This window comes from Bubalus kerabau, chromosome 3 (genome assembly GCF_029407905.1).
Source record: "Bubalus kerabau isolate K-KA32 ecotype Philippines breed swamp buffalo chromosome 3, PCC_UOA_SB_1v2, whole genome shotgun sequence".
Taxonomy (NCBI): Eukaryota; Metazoa; Chordata; class Mammalia; order Artiodactyla; family Bovidae; genus Bubalus; species Bubalus kerabau.
Window position 1 is genome coordinate 58,589,121 of NC_073626.1, and position 26,032 is coordinate 58,615,152.

General features: G+C 39.3%; 1 protein-coding gene across 7 annotated transcripts in view; it reads left to right on the plus strand.

Annotated features, from left to right (window-relative positions):
* The first annotated feature begins 2,309 nt into the window (after positions 1 to 2,309).
* The window catches only part of IWS1 (interacts with SUPT6H, CTD assembly factor 1), a 45,949-nt gene continuing 22,226 nt past the window's right edge, over positions 2,310 to 26,032 (plus strand). Inside the window, exons 1-5 of one of the 7 annotated variants that reach the window (XM_055571901.1) lie at positions 2,310 to 2,636; positions 4,562 to 4,680; positions 21,402 to 22,551; positions 23,569 to 23,758; positions 24,312 to 24,369. In XM_055571901.1, the coding sequence (XP_055427876.1) occupies positions 2,603 to 2,636; positions 4,562 to 4,680; positions 21,402 to 22,551; positions 23,569 to 23,758; positions 24,312 to 24,369 (1,551 nt within the window). In that variant the 5' untranslated portion in view covers positions 2,310 to 2,602. Of the gene's footprint in view, positions 2,637 to 4,561; positions 4,681 to 21,401; positions 22,552 to 23,565; positions 23,759 to 24,311; positions 24,370 to 26,032 lie in introns of all 7 variants that reach the window. The other 6 variants (XM_055571903.1, XM_055571900.1, XM_055571897.1 and 3 more) reach the window with 6 other exon arrangements.

Sequence of the window (26,032 nt, forward strand, 5' to 3'; positions counted from 1 at the left end):
CAGATGACACCACCCTTATGGCAAAAAGTGAAGAGGAACTCAAAAGCCTCTTGATGAAAGTGAAAGAGGAGAGTGAAAAAGTTGGCTTAAAGCTCAACATTCAGAAAACGAAGATCATGGCATTTGGCCCCACCACTTCATGGGAAATAGATGGGGAAACAGTGGAAACATTGTCAGACTTTATTTTTTGGGCTCCAAAATCACTGCAGACGGGTGACTGCAGCCATGAAATTAAAAGACGCTTACTCCTTGGAAGGAAAGTTATGGCCAACCTAGATAGCATATTCAAAAGCAGAGACATTACTTTGCCAACAAAGGTCCGTCTAGTTAAGGCTATGGTTTTTCCTGTGGTCATGTATGCATGTGAGAGTTGGACTGTGGAGAAGGCTGAGCGCCAAAGAATTGATGCTTTTGGACTGTGGTGTTGGAGAAGACTCTTGAGAGTCCCTTGGACTGCAAGGACATCCGACCAGTCCATTCTGAAGGAGATCAGCCCTGGGATTTCTTTGGAAGGAATGATGCTAAAGCTGAAACTCCAGTACTTTGGCCACCTCATGCGAACAGTTGACTCATTGGAAAAGACTCTGATGCTGGGAGGGATTGGGGCAGGAGGAGAAGGGGACGACAGAGGATGAGATGGCTGGATGGCATCACCGACTCGATGGACGTGAGTCTGAGTGAACTCCGGGAGTTGGTGATAGACAGGAAGGTCTGGTGTGCTGCGATTCATGGGATCGCAAACAATCGGACAGGACTGAGCGACTGAACTGAACTGAACACCTCCTGCAGAATATTTCCTATACTTCCTCCAATCTAAAGACAGTAATATTGTCCTCTCTGTTTAAGACAAAAATAAGCAAGAAAATAAACTTTATTCAGGGTATTGCAATAGAGAGAGTACACCAGATCAGAGTATCTAGTTCAGGGGAGATGGGGTTGTCTCAGACTTTCCTAGAAAGGAATGTGTGATGATTTATAGTTGTGATTGATTTGCAATCAGAAGTTTCAATCAGTAATTAGAACAGAAAAATGCTTATTTCTGCATCTAGTTATTTTGGGGCTTCCCTGGTAGCTCAACTGGAAAAGTATCTGCATGCAATGCAGGAGACCTCTGTTCAATTCCTGGGTCATGAAGTTCCCCTGGAGAAGGGACAGGCTATCCACTCCAGTATTCTTGGGTTTCCCTGGTTGCTCAGATGGTAAAGAATCCACTAGCAGAACTGGGTTCCATCCCTGGGCTGGGAAGATCCCCTAGAGGAGGGCATGGCAACCCATTCCAGTATTCTTGTCTGGAGAATTCCCATGGACAGAGGAGCCTGGCAGGCTACAGTCCAAGGAGTTTCAAAGAGTCAGACACGTGCGCAACTAAGCACAGCACAGCACTAGTTAGTTTTAGAGGGGCAAAGACATGAACAGAAAGTTGCAAGATCTGAGCAGGTTCAGAAGAAAGGGGAAAGGTCTTCTGCCTTGTCATGGGTAAACCAGGAGGTCATCTCTAAGTCTTACAGTTCAGTTCAGTTCAGTCTCTCAGTCGTGTCCGACTCTTTGCACAGAGTCGGACACGACTGAAGCGAATTAGCAGCAGCAGACGGTAAAGTCTTACAGGTCTCATGAAAAAGAGTGGAGAATAACTTTTACTTGAGAGATAGGAAGAAGGATGGTTCTTTACAGTCAGCTTTCTGACAGGTCAGGTAGTTTCTCAACCATTGTTGATTCTCACAAGCATGTAGTGCTCAAGTTCAACAAGGTCACTTTTGCAAGATTTCATCCGGGAACCCTTCTGGAAGCAAAAACCTGTACTTCCCAGTGTAAACCAAATGGTTTCTTAAGATGTAAATTAAGTCGTAATTTTTAAAAAGAAAGGAAGAAAAATGCCTTGAAAAGAGGCTCTTTTGATCAGGCCACTTAGTAACACATCATAGCTCGCTATGCTTCGAACTACAAGTCCCAGAGGGAAATGCGCCACTTCCCGTACTAAGGGCGGGAATCAAGAGCCTCGCTGCATGATGGGGACGATAGTTAATTTCCGTATGATGGAAAATTTAATTTTAGCGAGTCTTCATTTTTCGGAACAATAGTCCAGAAGGTATTCAAACAAAGCGCGGGCGGAGAACCCATAAAGTAACACTATCATCTCCATGGGGAACAGACCAGGTTCCTCCAAGGAGAAGATTGTAATAGCAGTCGCGGCTCCCGCTCAATTTTCCCACTAGTCTCCTTTCCGGCCATGCCGTGCGTCATTAGCGTTGAGTCTTCTCATTGGCCAGATGACATGAGCTAGCGCCTGCGCACTGCATTCTTTTGAGGGTCGTGGGCAGACGCCATTTTGGCCCAGAGGTGCTTCTGGGAAGTAGATTACCGACCCGCGCGCCTTGGTCGCCAGCAGGTTACGGCCTTTTCTGCCGGCGTTTGTAGGTCCAAGTGTGCGCGTCTGCCGCCGTTGCTGCCTTACTCTCCGCAGTCTCCCAAACCTCCAGTTGGGCGGGAGCCTCTGAGGTTTGTTTGAGTACCTTCTGGAGCCTCTGAGGCGCAAGCAAGCGCCGGCAAGGAAGTGACGGGGGCGGCGCGGGGCCCAGACACTCCCCGCCGAGAGCCGCCTGCCATGGACTCGGAGTATTACAGCGGCGACCAGTCAGGTGAGGCAGGGACGTAGGGGACAGGGCTGGGGGGCGGTGCGGTTACTCGACCGGGCTTGGCCACGCACTCCCGCGGGGAAGAGAAGGAGGCCCCAAAGATGTTCTCTCCCGGGACTGGGTCTGATGTTGACTGAGGGTTAGCGGGGAGAGCTGGCAGCCCGTCTGCGGACCCAGAAGTTAGAACCTTGGAGAGGGAATTCTGGACGGAAAGCCGTCTTCCAGATTGGCGAAGGATGTTGCTGAAATGGGAGCCACTTCTGTATATCAAATGCTTACTGTGTGCAAAGTACTAGGGATGGCCTCTCTTGATAGGGAATGTCTTTGAGGAGTTGAGAGTGATTTTTGAGAATCCCGGGGAGCTAGCTGTTCATTGGGGGTGCAGGATCTTACCTAGACTTTTCACTTGGAGTTGAAACTGGTTTGACTACGCCTGCAAACTAGTTTCTCCCATTAAAGAAAACATCGGAGTTGAGTTGTATACGTATTTTAGAATAAGGTGTGTACCTCTGGGGCTTACTAGTGATTTTTGTGCCTTTCCTTCACCTTGAGATCTTTCCCCTTTCTCCTCCCTCAAGTTCCTTCCTTTTCCTTTTTATAAACACGGGACCCCACTTTGTTAACACAGTACTGGGCACTTGGGAACCAAAGACGAATAAGGCAGAAGAACCTCGTGGGGCAGTGAGTATTCTCTGTCAGAAGTGCTTAAATAAATTTCTAAGCATGAACTACCTTCTTTTCTGTTTTGCGTTCACATCGATTCTAGTATAAGAGGACGAACAGGGGTGGCTGCAAACACGTTTCCAAACATATTCTGCTGTTTGGCTTTAAACGTTTTCCTGATGTTTTCAAAATAGTTGTCAGTTCATTTGTGTTTTTAACTTTAACATGCTGAAAGACATGAAAAGTTAGCAATTCCCTGACTTTTTTTTTTTAGCCGTTTTTGATGTTTATCCATGTATTCCTAACTTATGCTATCTTGTTGCATCATTTTTAGGCATTCTGTAATTATTTCCTATTATGCTAGGACAGAGTTTTAACCTCTTCTGCCCCTCCCCACCCCGATTCTGACCGTTGAAGCATAACTTTTCATTACACTTCAAATTTTTTTAATTATGACTATATAAGAAAAAGGTTAAATATATGTATAGTCAGTACTCCTTAGCTGAGTAGAGTAGTTCATTAGTATGATAGTGATTTCATTCTTAAACTCTTCCTGTAGTTGGCTGGTTCATATTTTAAATTTTATTTTTATTAAACTTTTAACCAAGGCTTCCTGTATCCTCCAACAGCTCTGAATTCCTCTCAGTACAATTTTACTTTGTATTTTTAAAGTATTGGTTAAAGATAGGTAGCGATTTGTTTTATAATAGTATAGTAGTATATGCTTTTACTTCAAGGAGTTTACACTGTTTCTGGAATGGGATTCTGTATGCTCTTCATTCATAAACAAATACTATACCAGGTAGTGTTCTCCACTCCAGGGATTCATCAGTGAACTAGAATCTCTGCTCTTTTGGCCCTTTTATTCAAGTGAGGAAAGAATCACATTGAACAAAATTAACTTGGAAACTCGTGTAGTCCGTTAGTAGGTGGTAAGTAAGTGCTGTGGAGAAAATAGACTTTGTTATTTTAACAAAGTTGAAAGTGCACACTGTTACTTAGAATTTGTTGACTTGGTTCTTAGTGGCATTTCTTAAGCTTCACGTTCCTTTAATGATATATTTTCACTGCCACATGTGTCAACAGTACAGGTTATGACTGTGAGTATTTATGTATGTATTGTACTTGTTCCCAAATTAGCATTATTAGTTATGCTTCATCAGTGGTAACCTTTGCTCTTACATTATTCTTGATTCATTGTGTTCATTTCAGTTGAGGATGTCATCCATCTTACTCCTTAAGTGGGTTTTTGTTTTATTTTTAAGCAGATGATGGTGGCGCTACCCCAGTGCAGGATGAACGGGATTCAGGGTCAGACGTTGAGGATGATGTAAATGAGCAGCACTCTGGATCAGACACTGGAAGTGTAGAACGTCATTCAGAGGTATTGGCTAAACAACATCTTTGGGGAGGCTTTTCCCTTGCTTATTCTGTGAGACTTGTTTTATTTAGGAGATGTAGAGACCCTGTCATGGGGTCTAGGCTGCAAACCCTTCAAAAATAATAGAGAACTGCTTTAAAAATAAATAGGGATAGTCTGGTTACGTATGAAATCATGGGGAGTAAGGACTGATCGAGTCTCATTTTGGATAGTAAGCAGTCTCAACTGTGCTTATTGATTCAGAAAATAGGTCAGGTGTTTGATATTTGACTAGACTTCCTCATTCCCAGAATGATGTCTTAATCCAACAGTGAGGATTTGCAGTCTGAAGAAATACCAGTTGAAACAAAGTTATGGGGATTATCACCTGTTACCTTTGTGTCATTTTAATTTGCTTGCCTGGTTATACAGTCCTGTACTGCACAATGTTAACAAAATAAAATTGAGGCTTTTTAAAAAATTCAGCTGTAAGTTTGCAGTAAAACAAACTGAAGTGTAGGAATGATAAAGATGGCCAATATGCCATATATTTTGCACAGAAAATTGCCCAATTTTAGGTTATTACATGCAATAATAGATGCAGTTCTTAGAGATTGTATTATTGACTTTGTCCTTTGATATATCTCTAGTTTAGCCATATATCCAACAAATATTTATTGAGCAGCTGCTATGTGTCAGGCCCTTTTGACATATTGATGACTTAATGAGGTTCCACTGCCACGAAAATCCTTCTCTTGGACTTGTTTTCCAGTAGCAGAAGAAAGACATTAAACAGTATACTTTAAAAAAAGAAAATTGTATAGTTTGTTAGCAGATGATAACTGCTGCTAAGAAAGAAGAAAGAATGGAGTGGAGGGTGCCAGGATGGAGGGCAGGCTTGAATGTTGAATAGGGAGGTGCATGTAGGCCTTATTAAGAAAGTGACATTTCAATGAAGATGTGAAAGGAAGTATGTAGCGAATGAACATTCCCAGCAAAGATCTAAGGTGGGAGCCATTGTGGCTACAGTAGAATGAATGGGGCAGATGAGATCAGAAGTGCGAGGAGGGCTTATCTTTTAGTTATTTTGGTGTCATTTTGGTTTTTTGTATACTATTAAGCATTTAGACTAAATTCTAATTAATACATAATTGATAGGTAGAAATTACTTGATAATGTAAACATTGTTTTAGTATATTTAGTGTGTGACGTCTTAATTTCCCATTTTGGAAAACCGCATCAGGAGATTGACTCATGGCTTCATGCTTCAGTTTTAAGTGTGTTATAAATGTAGTGTTGACTTTCTTTTTTTCAACTACTTTTATTTTTTTAATGAGATGGATTCTAAGTAAATAAATGTGCATGTTGTAAATTTACAGATTATATGAAAGTTTAAAAAAGAAATTAAAGTCAGCATACTCCTGTCACAGAAATATTAACTTTTTATATTATTATATAAAAAATATATTTCTCCTGCAATTTTATTCTTATATAGAATGTATGTATATGTTTTAAGTTACTTGAAATATATATATATATATGTCTGTATAACAGTTTTATCTCTTCACTTAAGATTTTAAATACTGCCCCATGTCATTAAAGATTCTCGCTAAGTGTAATTTTTAATGGCTGCTTAATATTTCATAACATGGATGAACTATTACTTATTCAGCAGTTTCCTAATTGTTAATATTTAGACTGTCTAGCTATTGTCAGTGAAGTCTGCCATGAACATACTTTTGTGCTTTTCATAGATTTTCCCCTCCAGAAAGGTTATTCTAATTACTAGTAGTTTTGAGTAGCAGTTGTACCCTTGAAAAAGTACAGTTACATTATATGGAGCAGTGCAGATTATAGCCCATAATTTGAAAGATGTGTATTAGTTTCCTATTGCTGCCATAACAACCAGATACAAATTTAGTGGCTAAAAATAACCCCAGAGATTTGTTTCTTAAAATTCCAGAGGTCGGAAGTCCAAAGAGGATCTCACTGGGTTGAAATAGCGTGTCACTGGGGCTGTGTTCTTTCTCTAAGGGAGAACCTGCTTCCTTGCCTTCTGCAGCTCTACGGGACATTTGCACTGGTTGGCATGTGGCTTCTTCCATCTTCAAAGCTAGAGCTGTAGCATCTTCAGATCTCTCAGACCTTTGCTAAGTTCCTCATATGTCTGTTTCTCTGACTTTCCTCCCTCCCCTGCATAAAGTGAAAGTGAAGTCATTCAGTCGTGTCCGACTCTTAGCGACCCCATGGACTGCAGCCTACCAGGCTCCTCCATCCATGGGATTTTCCAGGCAAGAGTACTGGAGTGGGGTGCCATTGCCTTCTCCAATGCATGAAAGTGAAAAGTGAAAGGGAAGTCGCTCAGTCGTGTCCAACTCTTTGTGACCCCAGGGACTGCAGCCCACCAGGCTCCTCCGCCCATGGGATCTTCCAGGCAAGAGTACTGGAGTGGGGTGCAAGGATCCCTATAATTATTACTATATTGGGCCTACTCAGGTAATCCAAGATAATCTCCCTATCCTTAATTATATCTATACATTGCTTTTGCATATTTACAAGTTCTGTGGTCATCTTTTGTGGGGCATCATTTTGCCTGGTGCAAGATGGTACTCACAACTTGATTTTCCAAATAATGTTTTTCCCATTTGGATTTTGGAGTTCTACAGGCCAGGTTTTGTTTGTTTTTTAGTTCATTTTACCTGTAATACTCACTCTGCATGTATTTCTTCAGATCTCTAAGGAAAGTGTTGAAGAAGATCAAGATAATATTTTAAAACTTAAAGTTAATACAATCAATATGATGAAAAAAATAGCAAAATCTTAAAGTCAAGATTAGTAACAGTGCTTTAGTGGTCCATATTGGAGCCTGAAGCAAAGAAAAAATAAGTAATACATATCCCAGTGTTTAAATTTTGATACTATGTTCATCATGGTTTTTTTTTATATGTCAAATTTGACCTTTAAAAATAACACCTTTTTTTTTACACAGCTTTATTAAGATAAACTTATATACCGTACAATTCACCCATTTAAAGTGTGCAATTTAGTGATCTTTAGTATATTCACAGCAGTACAACCATCAACATAGTCCTTTTTAGAATATTTTAATCACATCAAAAGGAAACCCTTTAGCTGTTACCTCTTTACCACTCCCACCCCCCAGTTAGTCATTCAGTTCAGTCGCTCAGTCGTGTCTGACTCTTTGCGACCGCATGAATCACAGCACGCCAGGCCTCCCTGTCCATCACCGACTCCTGGAGTTCACCCAAACCCATGTCTGTAGAGTCCGTGATGCCATCCAGCCATCTCATCCTCTGTCGTCCCCTTCTGCTCCTGCCTCAATCTTTCCCAGCATCAGAGTCTTTTCCAATGAGTCAGTTCTTTGTATCAGGTGGCCAGAGAATTTGAGTTTCACCTTCAACATCATTCCTTCCAATGAACGTTCAGGACTGATTTCCTTTAGGACGGGCTGGTTGGATCTCCTTGCAGTCCAAGGGACTCTCAAGAGTCTTCTCCAACACCACAGTTCAAAAGCATCAGTTCTTTGGTGCCCAGCTTTCTTCACCGTCCAACTCGCACATCCATACATGCCTATTGGAAAAACCATAGCCTTGACTAGAGGGACCTTTGTTGGCAAATTAATGTCTCTGCTTTTTAACATGCTATCTAGGTTGGTCATAACTTTCCTTCCAAGGAGTAAGCATCTTTTTATTTCATGGCTGCAGTCACCGTCTGCAGTGGTTTTGGAGCCCAAGAAAATAAAGTCTGCCACTGTTTCCACTTTCTCCACCTATTTGCCATGAAGTGATGGAACCGGATGCCATGATCTTAGTTTTCTGAATGTTGAGCTTTAAACCAACTTTTTCACACTCTGACTTCCATCAAAAGGCTCTTTAGTTCTTCACTTTCTGCCATAAGGGTGGTGTCATCTGCATATCTGAGGTTATTGGTATTTCCCCCAGCAATCTTGATTCCAGCTTGTGCTCCCACCCCTGAGCCCCTCCTTATTTTGGACATTTCGTATGAATAGGATTATATAACATATGGTCTTTTATGACCGGCTTCTTTTCACTTAATGCTTTCAGTGTTTATCCAAGTTGTAGCATGTGTTAGTATTTCTTTCCATTTTGTGATCAGTAGTCCATTCTTTGGATAAATCACATTTTGTTTATCCATTTGTCAGTTAATGGACATTTAAATTGTTTCTGCTGTTTTTTTCACAGTTGCTGCATCAGTTGACATTCCTACCAACAGTGCAGAGGTGTTCCCTTTCCTCCGCATGTTTGCCAACACGTGTTATTTCTGTCTTTTTGATAAGAGCCGTTCTGACAGGTGTGAGGGGGTACTACTGGTACTGTGGTTTTGATGTGCATTCCCTGATAATGAGTGATCTTTTCATGTGTCTGTTGGCCATCTGTATGTCTTCTTTGGACAAATAGCTATTTAGATCCTCTGCACATTTTGTTTTTGGGTTATTTGTTTTCTTAATGTTGTGTTGTGTGAATTCTTTGTGTATGTTGGATATTAACCCCTTAACAGGTATGTTTTTTGCAAATAATTTTATTGCATTAAGTAGGCAACTTTTTTGTTTTGTTGATAGTTTCTTTTGCTGTGCAAAAGCTTTTTAGTTTGATTTAGTTCCATTTGTTTATTTTAGTTTTTGTTTCCCTTCCCTGAAGAGATGTGTCCAAAAAAATATTGCTAAGACTGGCATCAGGAGTGCACTACATATGTTTTCTTTAAGTTTTTAATCCATTTTTAGTATATTACTGTATATGGTGTGAAAGTAATCTAGTTGGATTCTTTGCATGTAGCTGTTCAGTTTTCTCAACACCATTCATTGAAGAGACTGTTCTTTCCCATTGTATATTCTTGACCCCTTTGTTGTAGATCACTTGACCACAGGTGCTTCTGTTAATTTCTGGGCTCTCTATTCTGTTGTGTCGATCTGTGTGTCTGTTTTTTATGCCAGTACCATACTGTTTTGACTACTGTAGCATTATAATATAGTTTGAGATCAGGGCATATGATATCTCCAGCTTTGTTCTTTCTAAGGGTTTTGGCTATTCAGGTTCTTTTGTGGTTTATTTTAGGATTATTTTTTCCTAATTATGTTAAAAATGCCATTGCAGTTTTGAAAGGGATTGCATTGAACCTGTAGCTTGCTTTGAATAATATGGTCATTTTAACAATATCAATTTTTCCAGTCCATGAGCATGGATTAGCTTTCTTTCTATTTGTGTCTTCAGTTTCTTTCATCAGTGTCCTAGTTTTCAGTGTACTCTCCTTGTTGGTTGAATTTATTCCTAGATTTTTCATTCTTCTTGATGCAGTTATAAATGGGATTGCTTTCTTAATTTTTTCTGTTTTATAGTTCATTTTTAGTGTAAAGAAATGCAACAGATTTTTTGTATGTTGATTTATACCCTGCAACTTTACCAGATTCACTGATTAGTTCTAGCAGTTTTCTGGTGAGTCGTTAGGGTTTTCTTTATACATTATGTCATCTGCAAATAATGACACTGTTGCTTCTTTCTGTTTTGGATGCCTTTTATTTCTTTTTTACTAAGACTTCCAATGCAGCATTGTGTAAAAATGTTGAGGGATGCCATTTGTGTCTTTTCCTGATCTTAGAGGAAAAGCTTACAGCTTTGCACCATTGAGTGTGATATTGGCTGTGGGCTTGTCCCATGGTCTTTATTATGTTGAGATACATCCTCTCTTTACCCAGTTTGTTGAGAGTTTTTGTCGTTAATTGATGTAAAATTTTGTCTGCCTTTTTTTTTTTTTTTTTTTTTTTTGCAGCCATTGAGATGATCATGTGATTTTTAGCTTTCATTTTGTTAATATGGTGTGTCACATTAATTTGTGGATATTGAGCCATCCTTGCATCCATGGAATAAATCCCATTTGATCATAGTGTATGTCTTGCTGAATTTAGTTTGCTAATAATTTTTTGAGAATTTTTACATCTATGTTCATCAGGGATATCAGCCTGTAATGTTCTTTTCTTGTGTTCTTGTCTGGTTTTGGTATCAGGGTAATGCCGGTTTCATAAGATGATTTTGGAAATGTTCCCTCCTCTTTGGTTGGCACCATTTGAGAAGGACTGGTATTAGTTCCTCTAAACGTTTGGTAGAATTTGCCAGTGGAGCCGTCTGGTCCTGAGCTTCCTAATGCTGGGAAGTGTTTCAGTACTGACTCAGTCTCTTCATGGTGATCCATCTGTTTAGATTTTCTGTTTCTTCTTGATTTGGTCTTAGTTTGAATGTTTTAGGAATTTGTTTCCTATAGATTGTCCAGTTCCCTTGCATACAGCTTTTTAGTTTTTATGATCCTTTGTATTTGTGTGGTGTCAATTGTAATGTTGACACCTTTTATTTCCTTTATAGTTTAACTTCTTTCCATCCTCTTTTTTTCCCCCCTTGGTAAGTCTGGCTAAAAGTTTGCCTATTTGTTTATCTTTTTAAAAAACAATTCTTAATTTTATTGATCTTTCTGTTGTCTTTTTAGTCTCTGTTTCATTTATTTTTGCTCTAATCTTTGTTACTTCTTCTAATAACTTTGGGCTTAGTTTATTCTTTTTTTCCATTTCCTTGAGGTATAAAGTTGTTGTTTAAGATGTTTCTTTTTTCTTAATGTAGGCATCTGTTGTAACCTTCCTTCTTAGAACTACTGTACTGTTTTCCATAAGTTTGGGCATATTGTATTTCCATTTTCATTTGTCTCAAAGATATTTTTTGAATTCTACTTTGACTCATTGGTTATTCAGTAACATGATGTTTGATCTCCACATATTTGTGAAATTTTCTGTTTTCTTCTCATAATTGATTTCTACTTTCATACCATTGTGGTCAGAAAAGACGTTTGGTATGATTTCAGTCTTCTTGAATTTATTAGGACTTATTTTGTGGCCTAACATCTGATCTATACTGGAGTTTGTTTTATGTACACTTGAGAAAAATGTGTACTTTGCTTCTGCTGAGTGAAACATTCTGTAAATGTCTCTTCAGTCCATTTGGTCTAACGTGGTTTAAGCCCAGTTCTTCCTTATTGATTTTCTGTCTGTTCTGTCCATTGTTGAAAGTGAGAGGTTGAAGTTCCCTACAATTATTGCATTGATATCTTATTTCTTCTTTCAGGTCTGTTAATATTTAGGTGCTCTGATTTGGGTGCATAAATATTTACAAATGTTAAATTCTCTCGTTGGAGTAACTCTTTTATCATTATATAATGATTTCCTTTGTATCTTATAGTTTTTGCTATAAGTCTATTTTCTCTTATTATAAATATAGCTAATACCATAGCTACCTTTGCTTTCATTTGGTTTCCATTTGCATGGAATATCTTTTCCATCCCTTTTTCTCTTCAGCCTGCATGTGTTCTAAAAGCTGAAGTGAGACAGCACATAGCTCAGTTTGTTTTTTCCCCAGCCATTCAGCCACTCTGTCTTTTGGTTGGAGAATTGAGTCGATTTACCTTTAAAGTAAATATTGATAGTTGGGGGCTTATCATTGCAATTTTGTTCATTGTTTTCTTACTGTTTTGCCATTCCTTTTTTCTTTCTCCTGCTCTCTTCCTTTGTGGTTTGATGATTTTCTGTAGCAGTATGCTAAGATTACTTACACCTTTTTGCTTTGTGGCTTACCATGAGGCTTATGTAAAATTATCTTTTACCAGTCTCTTTTAAGCTGATAACTTCAAGTACATGCTAAAGTTATTCCTTAATGTAATACAACTTTATTCCCATCCACCTTCTTTATACTGTCATTGGGAAGCGTTAAGTGTTAGTCGCTCAGTCGTGCCCGACTCTTTGCAACCCCATGGACTGCAGCCCACCAGGCTCCTGTGTCCATGATATTTCCAGGCAAGGATACTGGAGTGGGTTGCCATTTGGTTGTCATTGGGAAATGCACATTATATTCTTATATATTGCAGGATCAGCAATACAATATATACGTATTTGTGCACTGTTGTTTCAATCAATTACATCAAGAAAGGAAAAAATACAGATTTTATAATCACACAGTTACCTTTACTGGTGGTTATTGTTTTTTTTTCATGTAGATTCATGAGGTCACTTGCTTTCAGCCTGAAGAACTTCATTTAGCAGTTCTTGTATGGTAGTTGTGCTAGACAAATTCTTTCCTCTTTTGGTCATCTGGAAAAGTTTTCTTTTTTTTGTTAACTTTTTTTTTGAAGAAAGAAAGAGAGAAAGTGAAGTTGCTCAGTCGTGTCTGACTGTTTGCAACTCCGTGGACTCTAGCCTACCAGGCTCCTCCGTCCATGGGATTCTCCAGGCGAGAATACTGGAGTGGGTTGCCATTTCCTTTATTCAGTTTTTCTTTGAGCTCTTTGAATATGTTATCCCACTGCTTTCTGGCCTCCACTGTCTCCATTGAGGAGTCAGTTGTTAATCTTACTGTGTTGCTATTTTAAGTGATCAAATTTCTGTTTCTGTATATATTGTGTATTTGATATGATATTGTCATCATACCTTTATTTCTTTAAGCATGTTTATAAATGGCTGCTTTAAAGTCTTTTTTGATAAATCTGGTATCTGGTTGCTGTCACAGGCAGTTTCTGTTGTCTGCTTTTTTCCTGGTTATGGGTCAACTTTCCAGTTTCTTTGCATACCTTTTCATTTATTGTTGGAAACTGGATGTTTTGAATTGTTTAATGACTGGCTGGATTATTTTAGTGAATTCTGTTTCCTCACCCACAGCTTTAAATCTCTGATGTTGCATCCTCAGATGTGCAATTTGGGACATGCTGACTGTCACCTGGGATGATAATAGTATTAATAGGGCTCTTTTTTTCCTCTTTCTGTGACTGTCATCAGCTGTTAAAACTCCACAAATAGCTCTGTTTTTTTCAGCATTGCCCTATGGCATAAATTGCTCAACAAGTTAGTCTGGCTCCTCCCAACTATATTATTACCTGCTTATCTCCTGCAAACTAGCTGGCCTACAGTTTATCTATATTTTGAATCTCCTCCTAAGTGCATTTCACCACAACTTCCTGTGAAAGTGCCTTAGCCTGAACTTCCCCAAGCTTGGTTACAGATGAAATTGGTTTCTTTGGGGAAAAATTAGAAGCTATCTGGTTTACTGCCTGCCTTTTATTATTTATGTGTATATTTGGCTATGCTGGGTCTTCGTCTCTGCGTGCAGGCTTTCTCTAGTTGCAGTGGATGGACTTCTCGTTGTGGTGGCTTTCATCTTGTTGCAGAGCACGGGCTCTAGGCACACAGGCTCAGTAGTTGTGTACGGGCTTAGTTGCCCCACAGCATGTGGAATCTTCCCAGACCAGGAATCAAACCTGTGTCCCCAGCATTGGTGAGCTGATTCTTAACCCCTGGACCACCAGAGAAGTCCTACTGCCTGCTTTTTCCCCAAGCAAAATCTCTGAGCCAGGGATCTGGAGTTTGGGGCGGGAAAGGGCATGTTTCTCTCTGAGTGACATCCCAGTTCCAGAAGCTGAGCTCTCAGTGTGGGGTGGGGATTGGATAGCAACCTGAAGTGCTCCTGGCTTGCCTCTCTTGGCATGGAACCACTGTGCACAAATTCGGGCAAAGGCGATAAGGGCTCCAGCACTCTCAGTGTGCTCTGCCCCCAGTAGAACCTTCTTACTGTGATTGGGAGCCACCAGTTTCAGCTGCACTTGCTGGGAACTTACCTACAGCAACAGGTAGCTGGAGGCAGAATGAGAAACACTGACATCATGCTTTTCCTGGGAAGAAACCCCACCCTTGGGAGCTAGAGGAAGAGAGTACCCTGGTTTTGACTGCAGCAGCCTGGAGTAGAATCATTTTCTTGTTCATCTCTGAGGGTGGAAGTAAGGAGTAGTATTGGTTCAAATACCAGCTATTTTTGCCTTTCTTACCAAATTTTTGTAGACCTTCTTGGATAGATGCTTCTTTATTTGCTCTTTGTCTTTAGTACCATTTCCAGAGTGTTTGAATGGTTGTATTAATTTTTTTTTTTTAGTTTACACTTAAAGGTGTGTCTTTTTATTTCCTCTCAAATTTTCTTTTTTTGGCCACACCCCATGGCATACAGGATATTAGTTCCCTCCCCAGGGATCAAACCCTCACCTACTGCAGTGGAAGTGCTAAGTCTTAACCACTGGACCCCCAGGGAAGTCCCTGAATGGTTGTTTTTAAATACTTGTAACAGATTTCACTGTTAGATGGACACACTGTTAGTGCGTCAGCAGAGCATACCAGAAGTTTTCACTTAGCCTCATTTTTATCTCTCTTTACTAGTTGGTTGAAGCTGTGTTTCCCAGTTCACATTCCAGAAGAAGCCAGGCTGCTTTACTTGTTACTCTGGTAACACAGTCTCTGCTGGGCCCTTTGGCTCTTTGATCTCATTGTTTCTCCTGCTGTGTGTGGATGTGGCCTCCCCTGCACAGAGAGCCGCCCAGCTAAACAGATGATTCTGAGTAAGCCAGCTGTTAGCATTTAGAGGCAGTCCTTTATATCGCAGGACACTTAGTATCTTGGTTCCAAAGCATTAAATAAAATGGTAGTAACATACCCTCTCCAGTCATTGCTAACCAAAGGGCCTTTGCATTCACAAATGCCCCCTTAGGGGAGGACTCAGAACACCCTTAGGTTGAGAACACTGAAATGGACAAATGAGGCAAAGAAAACATAAGAAAGGAAGCAATAAGTGTCCAACAAAATGAAAATTAGTAATTAAAATATAAAGAGAACATTTCTAAGAATGGCAATGCAGCCATTACAGTTGTTTCCAAAAAAATATTTTGTGAAATGGGAGAAATCAGTGTGTTACTTGAAAGATACCGGCCATTAAATTGTGATTCTAGATCCTTATTTACTGTTTTAAAGTAAATTCACACAGAGAAGAGATTGGGAGGAAATTTCTTGTAAAAAATGTAAATAATGGTGATCTTTGGGTTGTGTTGTTGAAGGCGATTTTAATATACTTTTCTGTGTTTGCACATTAATATTTGAAATCATAGGAAAATAACTAGAATAACTGTCCCATCATTTTATATAGTTACCTATTTTTATTAGTATGCATCAAATAACTAAATATATTTAAAAATTACATAAAGGGCACATACAAAGGACTGTAGGAGGATGGGAGGGTGGGCTAAGTAGACTGAGGAGTGACTGACATTACCAGATAGAGAAGCCAGTTAGAGGTGGTGGTGATAATTCTAGCTGGAGAGAACCACAGGTTCAAAGGCCTAAAACTGAGAAGCACTTGTGTTTCAGAAGTATTATGGCTGGAAAGTAGGTTTACTCCTAGGTGTTGTATTCTTTTTGATGCAGTGGTAAATAGAATCACTGTTTGAGGTTTCTCTTTCTGATCTTTCGTTCTTGTGTATAGAAAGGCAACAGATTTTCTGAGTATTAATTTTGTAACCTGCAAATTTACCACATTCACTGATGAGTTCTCGTAGTTTTCTGGTAGCATCTTTAGAATCTTCATGTCCTCTGCAAACAGTGACAGTTTAACTTCTTTGGAAACACAATTTTTTAAATAAAGCAATTTGAGCATGAATGTAACCTAGTTATAACTAGTTGCCAGTTCTAATTTTTGTTGTTTTATTTGAATATTCTCTTAAGCAGCATGAAATTAGTTGTGGATTGTGATCATCTGATTTTTGTTCCACAGAAAATATATGGAAAGTAATGTGCATTTTAGAATCCACTTTATAGGTTTTATCTACATAGAAAAGTAATGTTCCCCTCTTGAGGGTCTCACAGGAAAAAATAGTGTATGGGGCTATTGAGAAAGAGGTTGTTTGGAAATAGTGCCTGGCTTCTCCTTTTTTGCTGACTGTAGGCAGAGGCTAATGAGCACAAGTATCCATCTTCGGTTGAAGTTGGTGACAGCCCCATTAGCCCCAGTTTTACTCTGAATTGAGAAGAGAGAGCAGTCTGCAATCATTTGGGTCTTTCCACAGAAAGGGTGTGCTAATAGAAGGAAAGCATTCCTGTGAGGAGTACACTGAAGCCCGTAGAAGATTGTTTTCAGACATTGCTCACCTTGTTTACCCTATTTGTTAGCACTTCTTTCAGTTCCATTTATGTCCTTTCTTTGTGTTAGGTTTCAGCCTTTGTCTTTGAGTCTACCAAATTTATGAGAAAAACATTTTGCTTTGGTTCTTTTTTGTTAAGCATTATCTTGTGGGGTTTATTTGTATACTGAAGGTAAAAGATAGGTTTTGGGTTACTTTTCTTAAATGGTCTCTTATCTTAAGGTCATTTGTTCATTCATATTATGAAGATAAATGTAAAAACATCACCTTTTAGTGAGGTAGATGCACAAGACGCTCTGGAGACATGAAAGGAGGAGTGACTGACCAGCTCAGCCTGCAGAGATGATATATCTGAGCTCTGTCTTCAAGGGTGAATGTCTTATAATTAATAATTGGTTGTGGATGATTAGCAACATACAGTGAGTGCTCACAGGCACATGCATTTGGTCCTCTCAATAGACCGACCTCCAAGTTATAAATACTATTTCTGACTGTCAGATTGAGGACTTTGGGAAGTTAAGGTAATTTCCCTAAATTTTACAGTAGAAGATGAGCCACGAGCCTAGATGGCCTAGATCTTATAGACTCTTAAGTCCACATTGTGAACTGTTATATTGCTCAGAATCCATTCTACCTAGAGAGAAGGATGAAAGAGGCTTCAGGAAGGGGGTATTTTTGCCTCATGTTGAGCTATGAAAAGGACAAGCTGAGGTGAAAACATGGAGTAATGTAGTGAAGTCTGTAGTTCCATGTGTCTGCAGTAAAATTTTAATGTGCAGTTAGAGTCACTTGGATCAGATGTCAAAATGCAGATTCTTTGACCCCCTTCCCCAGATTTACTATCTAAATACCTGGAGAGGAGAAGCACAAAAATCTGTGTTTTCACCAAAGCTTCCCAGGTGATTGTTAACGCACGAGTTTGGAAACTGCTAGTGCAGTGCATAGAGTTGATGCTGGTGAAAGGGCAGAAGCGAGTCTGCAGAGGTAGGTGGGAGTTTGCTTCATCATTACAAACTTTTTATTTTTATTTATTTGTTTGTTTGTTTTTGGCTGTGCTGGGTCTTCATTGCTACGTGGACTTTTATCTAGTGGCGGCCAGCAGGGGCTACTTGCTGGTGTGCGGGCTTCTTACTGCACTGACTTCTCTTGTGGAGCATGGGCTCGAGGGGGCGCGGGCTTCAGTGATTGTGGCTCCCAGGCTTTAGAGCAGAGACTCAGTAGTTGTACACGGGCTTAGTTGCTCTGAGGCATGTGGAATCCTCCCAGACCAGGGATCAAACCTGTGTCTCCTGCATTGGCAGGCAGATTCTTTACCACTGAGTCACCAGGGAAGTCCCATCATTATAAACTCCTAAACTTTGTGTAGACATTTTCTTTTTCTAGTACCCAGCAGAAGTGTTTTTGTTTTTGACTGATTCTAAGATCAACCAGCTTTTGACAAAAGACACTCAGGTATATATCTTTATTTTATTATGTGTATGATTGCTGTACAGCTGGAGTTTCACAAAGTCAAAAGCCTTGCAGCCCTTCAGGAGCTACACTGGATTAACAGCATTGTGTAATAAAAACTGGATTTCTCAGATCCTTCCTTATGCTCTTACAGTGATATGTATTGTCAAAGCTCCACAATGAGGATTTAAAATTTATCTTCTTGAACTAAGATCCAGTGAAATATGTTTTGGAAAATGTTCCTGTAAATACTTCATCATGGAATTTACTATGTGACTTGGTGTTGAATGTTTTACCAATTTATGATGAAAGGTTGGTCTGCAAGTTCAACTCTTTTGAGTTTAATTCTTTTAATTAATAAGGAGGTAACAGTTGTCCTCAGTTTTTTGGTTCTTTACAAGGACTTCTATTTGATATTCTTATACTTCTTTGAAATTTACAAATTGATACTTGCTTTATATCATTTTGATTAATTATTTTTAATTTAAGATGTTAATTATCTCTGCATATTGTGGCACTGGTTGTAAGGAATCTGTTACCATTTGCTGAAACGAACAACCAATTCATCAACCAATTCATTCATTATGGGTAGCCACTATAGTGTAAATGATTTTAAGAGCGGGATATGAGGTGTTATAGACATGTCTAAAGCCTCTAAGGACTGTTAGAGAGCTCAGTTTCTCTGAGAGTTAAAATTGGGGATTCTTTTATATTAAGAAATAGTGTTTAAATGGCGCGTGTTTGCACTGAGTTGCTCAGTCGTATCAACTCTTTGCGACTCTGTGGACTGTAGCCCGTCAGGCTCCTCTGTCAGTGGGATTCTCCAGGCAAGAATACTGTAGTAGGTTGCCATTTCCTATTCCAGGGGATCTTCCAGACCCAGGGATTGAAGCTACATCTCTCTATCTCCTTCATTGGCAGGCAGATTCTTTACCACTGGGCCACCTGGGAATCCCACTGTTTATTTGTTGATATCAAATATGACTTTTAAAAAGCATTTTTTTTTATTTTTTTTTAAGTTTACAATTTAAACTAATTGCTGAAACCAGTCTAAAGTTTTTTTAATATCATTTTGATAACATCTAAGTTTTACCATATAATTTCTAATGTACTCTTTTCCCAAGTCTTACAATGTATTCGCCGAAGTACATTGTCTACCTTGATTCTATCCATCAGTACTTTCTGACCACGGTGACTTCCCACTTTCCCTCCATTATGCCACACCTGATGGGTAGATACTCAGATTCTTACAAATCTCCTCAAAAATTGATGAGAATTCACAAGTTTCACAGTCGTTATCACATGTCATGTCCTTGGTTGGGAAGTCCAGGGTAAAGTGTAATAGATGCGTTTGGGAATGACTGCTCAGTTCATGGCGTCTCTTCTTTCTTTGGGAGTCTTTCTGTCTTCTTTCTTTCTCCCAGCGCTGCGCCTCTGCTTTGGCTATAACCTGTTGGACATCCTCTATTGCCATGACCTGTTAGATCATCGCTTCTGGGCACTTAAAATTGAGGTCCAAGGCACCAAAATTTATCAGTGGTGAGAGCTAAGTCTCTAGTGAAAGGTCCTTGAGTTTCCTTTCTGAGCTCTCTGAACTGCCCTGGTTCCTACCCTTCTGGAGCCTTTAACCATTCATCCTGCTGTGATTCTGGAAAGATTGTTCTGGAGTTAGCCTGAATGATTTGTGTTGTTTGCAGCTGAAATAAATTGAGTCATAAGAACATGTTGTTAGAGTTAGGTCATGAGTATGTTATTGAAAGCATTCCAAAAGGCAGTTAACAGTTTTCCCTTTTGCCTCCTGCTTTAGTTACCTCTGCTGGTACCTGTATGTTTTGCCTTCCACCCTCAATAATGTAGTTAACTTCTTAACTCTGTCATCACCAATAATTAAATACCTGTTGTCTGCACACCTTTTATGGCTTAGTTTCATATAAATCACTTCCTGGCTTTCAGAATATCACCTTTGTAATAGTGTATGTTATACTATTGTTACTGTATATGTGGCCAGCTCACTAGATATAACTTCCTTAAGGTCAGGCACTGAGACATGTTCAGCCTTGATTCTTAGCACCTTGTACATGGTAGACTTGAAGCAGATACTTGTTGAGTTAATTATTCCTCACTTTAAATTATTAACATTTAATTCTTATTATTCATTCAACGAATTCTTCCTATGATTTTGTGTATACCAGACACCCTTCTGCACTCTGAAGCACAGAGTGTGCCTTCTCAGTGAAGACAACAGGCCAAAAAATGCCTGCCTGTTTAGGCGCCACACTCTAGATAGTTAATTTTTTCATCTATATTCTTTTAAAACATAAAAAATTAAATTATGAAATACAGCCAAAAGTAAGCTTCTAGCAATATATGGAGTACTATATCTTGTACAGTATGAAAAAATTCTGTAATTTCTCCTGTCCTAATTTAATAGATAAATGCCAGTTTTATTGGGGTAACAGGGTGTATGACTGACAAGGAGTACAGTGCTATGCTGTGAGTGACCCATGATAATAAAAGAAAAATACCTTTGATAAATTTGAAAAGTTTATGATTTTAAAAAATTTCTTGAATATGTTATATTTGAATGAATATATTTATAGCAGTTACTGTGTCTTTGGCACTCTACTGTCAAGATGGCAGTGAAATACAGAGGGGGAAAAGCCCTCAAATTTTTATATTATAAGCTTATTTTATAAGCCTTTCATCTTGTCACTGAATTGTCTTACTACTTAATTATTTCATCCCATGATATGGTGGGCTTATACTTTGTTTCTTTGCTGCTTGAGAATTGGTCTGTGCTAAAGTAAGTCCAGGTAATGTTCGTCATATATTATAAAGAAAAATACTGGCTCAACATATTTTTAAGGAGGGAAACTCAAACACAGAAGTACTTTACTTTTTAAGCCAGAATATTAATTATTGTATTACTGAGAGTTCAGATACTAGAAGGGAAAAAATTCCCCACATTCTAGTTGTTAGTATTTTGACATGTTTAATTTTATATGTTTTTCTCTGCATTTACAAAAGCACAGCTATAATATACTTGTATCACCTTTGTACCCTAGAGTTTTCAGATTACTTCATGTGATGTTATATGTTAGTATTGTTAGGTTAGTGTTTTCCCTAAAACTTAAATTTTTGTGCCAGGGTTACTTGGATGTATTACCAAGACTGCTCTAAACCTCAGTTTTTTTTTTTAAAAATAGCTGAAAAGTTTAACATTTTTACTACCAAACTTTTTTTTTACTTTTCTGATTTTTTCTCCCTTAATTTTTCAGAATGAACCTAGTGATCGAGAAGATAGCCTCAACAAAAGACGTCAGGTGACAGACTCTGACAATGATGACCCCTCAAATCTTAATGCCAGTGACTCTGAAAGTGAGGAACTCCAGAGACAAAAGGACAGTGACTCTGAATCTGAAGGGCATGCAGAGCCTCCTGCCAGTGATTCTGAAAATGAAGACATCAATCACCATGGGAGTGACTCCGAAAGTGAGGAGACCAGGAAATTACCTGCGAGTGACTCTGAAAATGAGGAACTGCTTAATGGGCATGCAAGTGACTCAGAAAATGAAGATGTTAGGAAGCCTCCTGCCAGTGATTCAGAAGTTGAAGAGCTCCCCAAAAGTCCTGCCAGTGACTCGGAAACAGAAGGTGCTCCAAAACCTCAAGCCAGTGACTCAGAGAGTGAGGAACCTCCGAGGAACCAAGCCAGTGACTCTGAAAATGAAGAGCTCCCTAAACCTCGAATTAGTGATTCTGAAAGTGAGGAGCTTCCCAAGCCTCGTATCAGTGACTCAGAAAGTGAGGAGCCTCAGAGGACTCAGGCCAGTGACTCTGAAAATGAGGAGCTTCCCAAACCCCGAATCAGTGACTCAGAAAGTGAGGACCCGCCAAGACAACAAGCCAGCGACTCGGAAAATGAAGAGCTTCCCAAACCCCGTATCAGTGACTCAGAAAGTGAGGATCCCCCACGGCACCAAGCCAGTGACTCGGAAAATGAGGAGCTTCCCAAACCCCGAATAAGTGATTCGGAAAGTGAGGATCCCCCAAGGAATCAGGCCAGTGATTCTGAAAATGAGGAGCTTCCCAAACCCCGAGTCAGTGACTCTGAGAGTGAGGAGCCTCAGAAGGGACCTGCCAGTGATTCAGAAACTGAGGATGCCTCCAGACACAAACAGAAACCAGAGTCTGAGGAGGACAGTGATGGGGAGAATAAGGGAGAGGATACGGAAGTGCAGAATGACTCCCTTCCTGCAGATGTCCATGTAGACAGGAAGCGGTTCAACAGTTCTGACAGCGAGGAGGAAGAACCTAAAAGGGCCAAAATTGACAGTGATGAAGATGAAGAAAAAGAAGGGGAGGAGGAGAAAGTAGCAAAGCGAAAAGCTGCTGTGCTTTCTGATAGTGATGATGAAGAGAAAGCATGTAAGGAATTATTTTGGGCTGTTTATCAGTAGTTTTACTTATTGTCTAAACTTACAATATGAAGCATAGTTCTGGCTTATGCGATCTTAGTTCCCCAACTAGGGATTGAACTCAGGCCCTTGGCAATGAAAGTGCAGCATCTTAACCACTGGACACCAGGAAATTCCCTCATTGGCAAGTCTTAATATTAAATTTCCTTTGAATTCTTTTAGCAGTATTTGTTAAGTTCTGACTGTTTCAGGTTGATAAGATAGATTGCATGGCAATGGCAATATGAAAGATTTACATGAAAATTTTTTGTTTGTTTGTTTTTTTACTAGAAAGGGTAATGTTCAAGGAAATATGTTTACATGAAAACTCAGCTGTATCCAGAGTTAGCGGTGGGTCTCTTTGACAGCTAATGCACTACATCCCATCCATACAGTGACTGAGCTCCCACGGGTACCTGTCTTCATTTGTTAAACATCATTGAATGCCGGAAAGTTTGTGAGGTACTCTTATTTAGAGACTCAGTGTCTCCACAGAGTATTCCAATCTTTACTACTTGATTACTTTTTTATGAAATATCTTCTTTGGAAAAGACATTCCCCAATACCTGACAGTTATTAAAGGAGAAGGGAAAAGAGCAATATATGTGCAGTTTGAAATTCCAGATTGAGCAGTGATGGATAATTGAGAAACGGGGATTCCACAAAAGAATATCCAAGCCTTAAAAGTTCTGCTAATACTAGGCAGCATGAAAGAGATTCTAGTCTTATTTTCTTCGTTCTCCCAAAGGAAAGGTAGCTATTGATGCCCACTTTATTTTGGTGAAAAACTTCATCTTTTGGCCTCTTTTTCCTAACATCTTCTTAATTGTAAGATGACTCTTGAGTGAATCTTTAAGTTTTTTTTATTCTAAACTGTGTTATAAGACCTTTGATTTTTGCCACATACTGCCATTTTAGAGCATCTGTTGTACATTCTAACACAGTGACCATGGTGAATAAGATTAATGATGGTTTTCTTTTTCAGCAGCAGCAAAGAAGAGTCGTGTTGTCTCTGATGCAGATGACTCTGACAGTGATGTTATATCGGACAAATCAGGCAAAAGAGAGAAGACCATAGCATCTGACAGTGACGAGGAAGCGGGGAAAGAACTGTCTGATAAGAAAAATGAAGAGAAGGACCTGTTTGGGAGTGATAGTGAGTCAGGGAATGAAGAAGAGTAAGTGACCGTGTAACCCGAACTTCCCAGGGTTCATATAAGGTGGTAGAGAGGAATTTGTCTTTCAAGTTATTTAAACTTACATTAAAATTCTGTGTTGAAGCATAATACAGTATACCCTGCCTAAGTGCATGGCTGTGGGAGGTGAAGGATTTTAATTCTTCAGCTACTGCTGCATAGTACAGCATGGGTGAATCTCAAAAACACTCTCTTACAAGTGAAAGAAGTACAGGGGACATGTTATCTAATTCCACTTATATGAAGTGCAGAACAGGCAAAACTAATCTGATGGTAGGTAGAATGGTGGCTGCCTCTGGGACATTTATATATTGGGCTCACTAGAAAGGGTCACAAAGGAACTTTCTGGGAGATGCAATTGTTCTATTAAGGTAATGGTTACATAAATGTGTGCTTTTGTCAAAACCCATTGAAGTAGACACATGAGACCTACATGTCTTACTATATGTAAATTATACCCTAGTAGAAAACGGTTTCATGATTCCTATGCAAATGAGAAGAAAACAAATGAAAATTGTTTATATTTCTTTTCTAGAAATCTTATTGCAGACATATTTGGAGAATCTGGTGACGAGGAGGAGGAAGAATTTACAGTAAGTATAAGATGGAAATATTTCCTCTTTATGTTTTTTTTGTTTGTTTTTATGGCAGTGGTTCTCTATTAAGAGATTCCAGTAAGTAAGAATAAACAACTATGATGTATCCAGGAGAATAATCTAGAAAAAAGGTATTCAGAAAGTGAAATGAAATGGTCTACAAAGGCATAAAAGGAATATGACAGGCAAATTGTATTAAGGACAGGAAGGAACACATTAAAGTACAATGAAAGGCACTTTATAATGCTAGAGATTCACAATAGTTATGGAGCTTCTAATTATAGCAATGGCAGGCAATGTAATTTGTCCTTCTGCTAAGGACATCTAGAAAAGCTAGACAAAATGTTTCAAAAAGTTGCTCATCATCATAAAAATGAAATAAAACCCAGCAGAAGGTAGGAACCTAAAGAGGTAAGCTCAGCATTTAGAATTGCTTTCTCTGGGCTATTCATCTAGTCAGGCTGAGAGGGTAAGGTTTATTTTCAGTTGCCTCAAGGCTCAAGAGACAAAACTTTGAGGTCAGGGCCTGCTGAGGTTAAGTGACCCTGAAAACCCGATGCTCTGGATTGAGACTCCTAAGATTAAGGGTGAACTGGAAGTTAAAATAGCCTTTGCTCAGATTTTAGGCTACCTTTGAGTCATCTAGCAGCATGGAGAACCTCAGTCTCAGAAGTTTGATTACCGTGATTAGCCCGTTGGCTGGCTCTCAGGAACCTGATATATTCAAACAGAAATCCTTTCAGGACAGGGACTTCCCTGGCAGTCCATTGATTAAGATTGTGCTTCCACCACATGAAGCTTGGATTTTATCCCTGGTCAGGGAACTAAGATCCCATGTGCCAAAACGTTAAAAAAAAACAACAACCTTTCAGGACAAAGTTAACATAATCATAGACCTCAAATTATTTCTGTAGTTTTTCAAATACATAATATGCACTTAACAATTTAAAAGAAAACAGTAGTAACAACAGATGGTAGAAATAGACCTAAGGGCTCTAGATATAGAAATTTTAGATAGTACCTGTGTTCAGCAAGATAAAAGATTAAAAAGTTTCTTAGAGCAAATAGTTGTGTGTGTGTGTGTGTGTGTGTGTGTGTGTGTGTGTGTGTTTAAATATTTGGAAAAGAACCAAGTGGAGATTCTGGGGACTTTCCTTGCGGTCCACTGGTTAAGTGTTCACCTTTCAGTGCAGGGGAGGAGGGTTTGATCCTTTTCCAGGGAACTGGGATCCCATGTGCCGCAGAGCAGCTAAAGCCCATGTGCCACAACTCCTGAGCCTGCACACTCTGGAGGCCATATGCCGCTACTGGAGAGTCATTGGCTGAAAGGAGAGATCCCGCATGATGCAGCACGGATGCCATGAACCACACTGGGATGGTTAAATACCAGTGATGGTTAAACCACCACAACCAGGGTGGTTAAATACATTAATTAATTTTTAAAAAAAACTCTGAAACTGTGAAAATACAGTAACTGAAATTTAAAACTTGGTGGATGAGTTTAACAACAGATTAGACATATTTGACAAGAAAATGAGTGAATTGGAAGGTAAGTTAGAAGGAACTATGTAGAATGAAATACTGAGATATTAGTGTAGAAAATGTAAAAAACATAACGAGAAGGTTTAACAGGGTGAATTGGAATCCTCAAAGGAGAAAG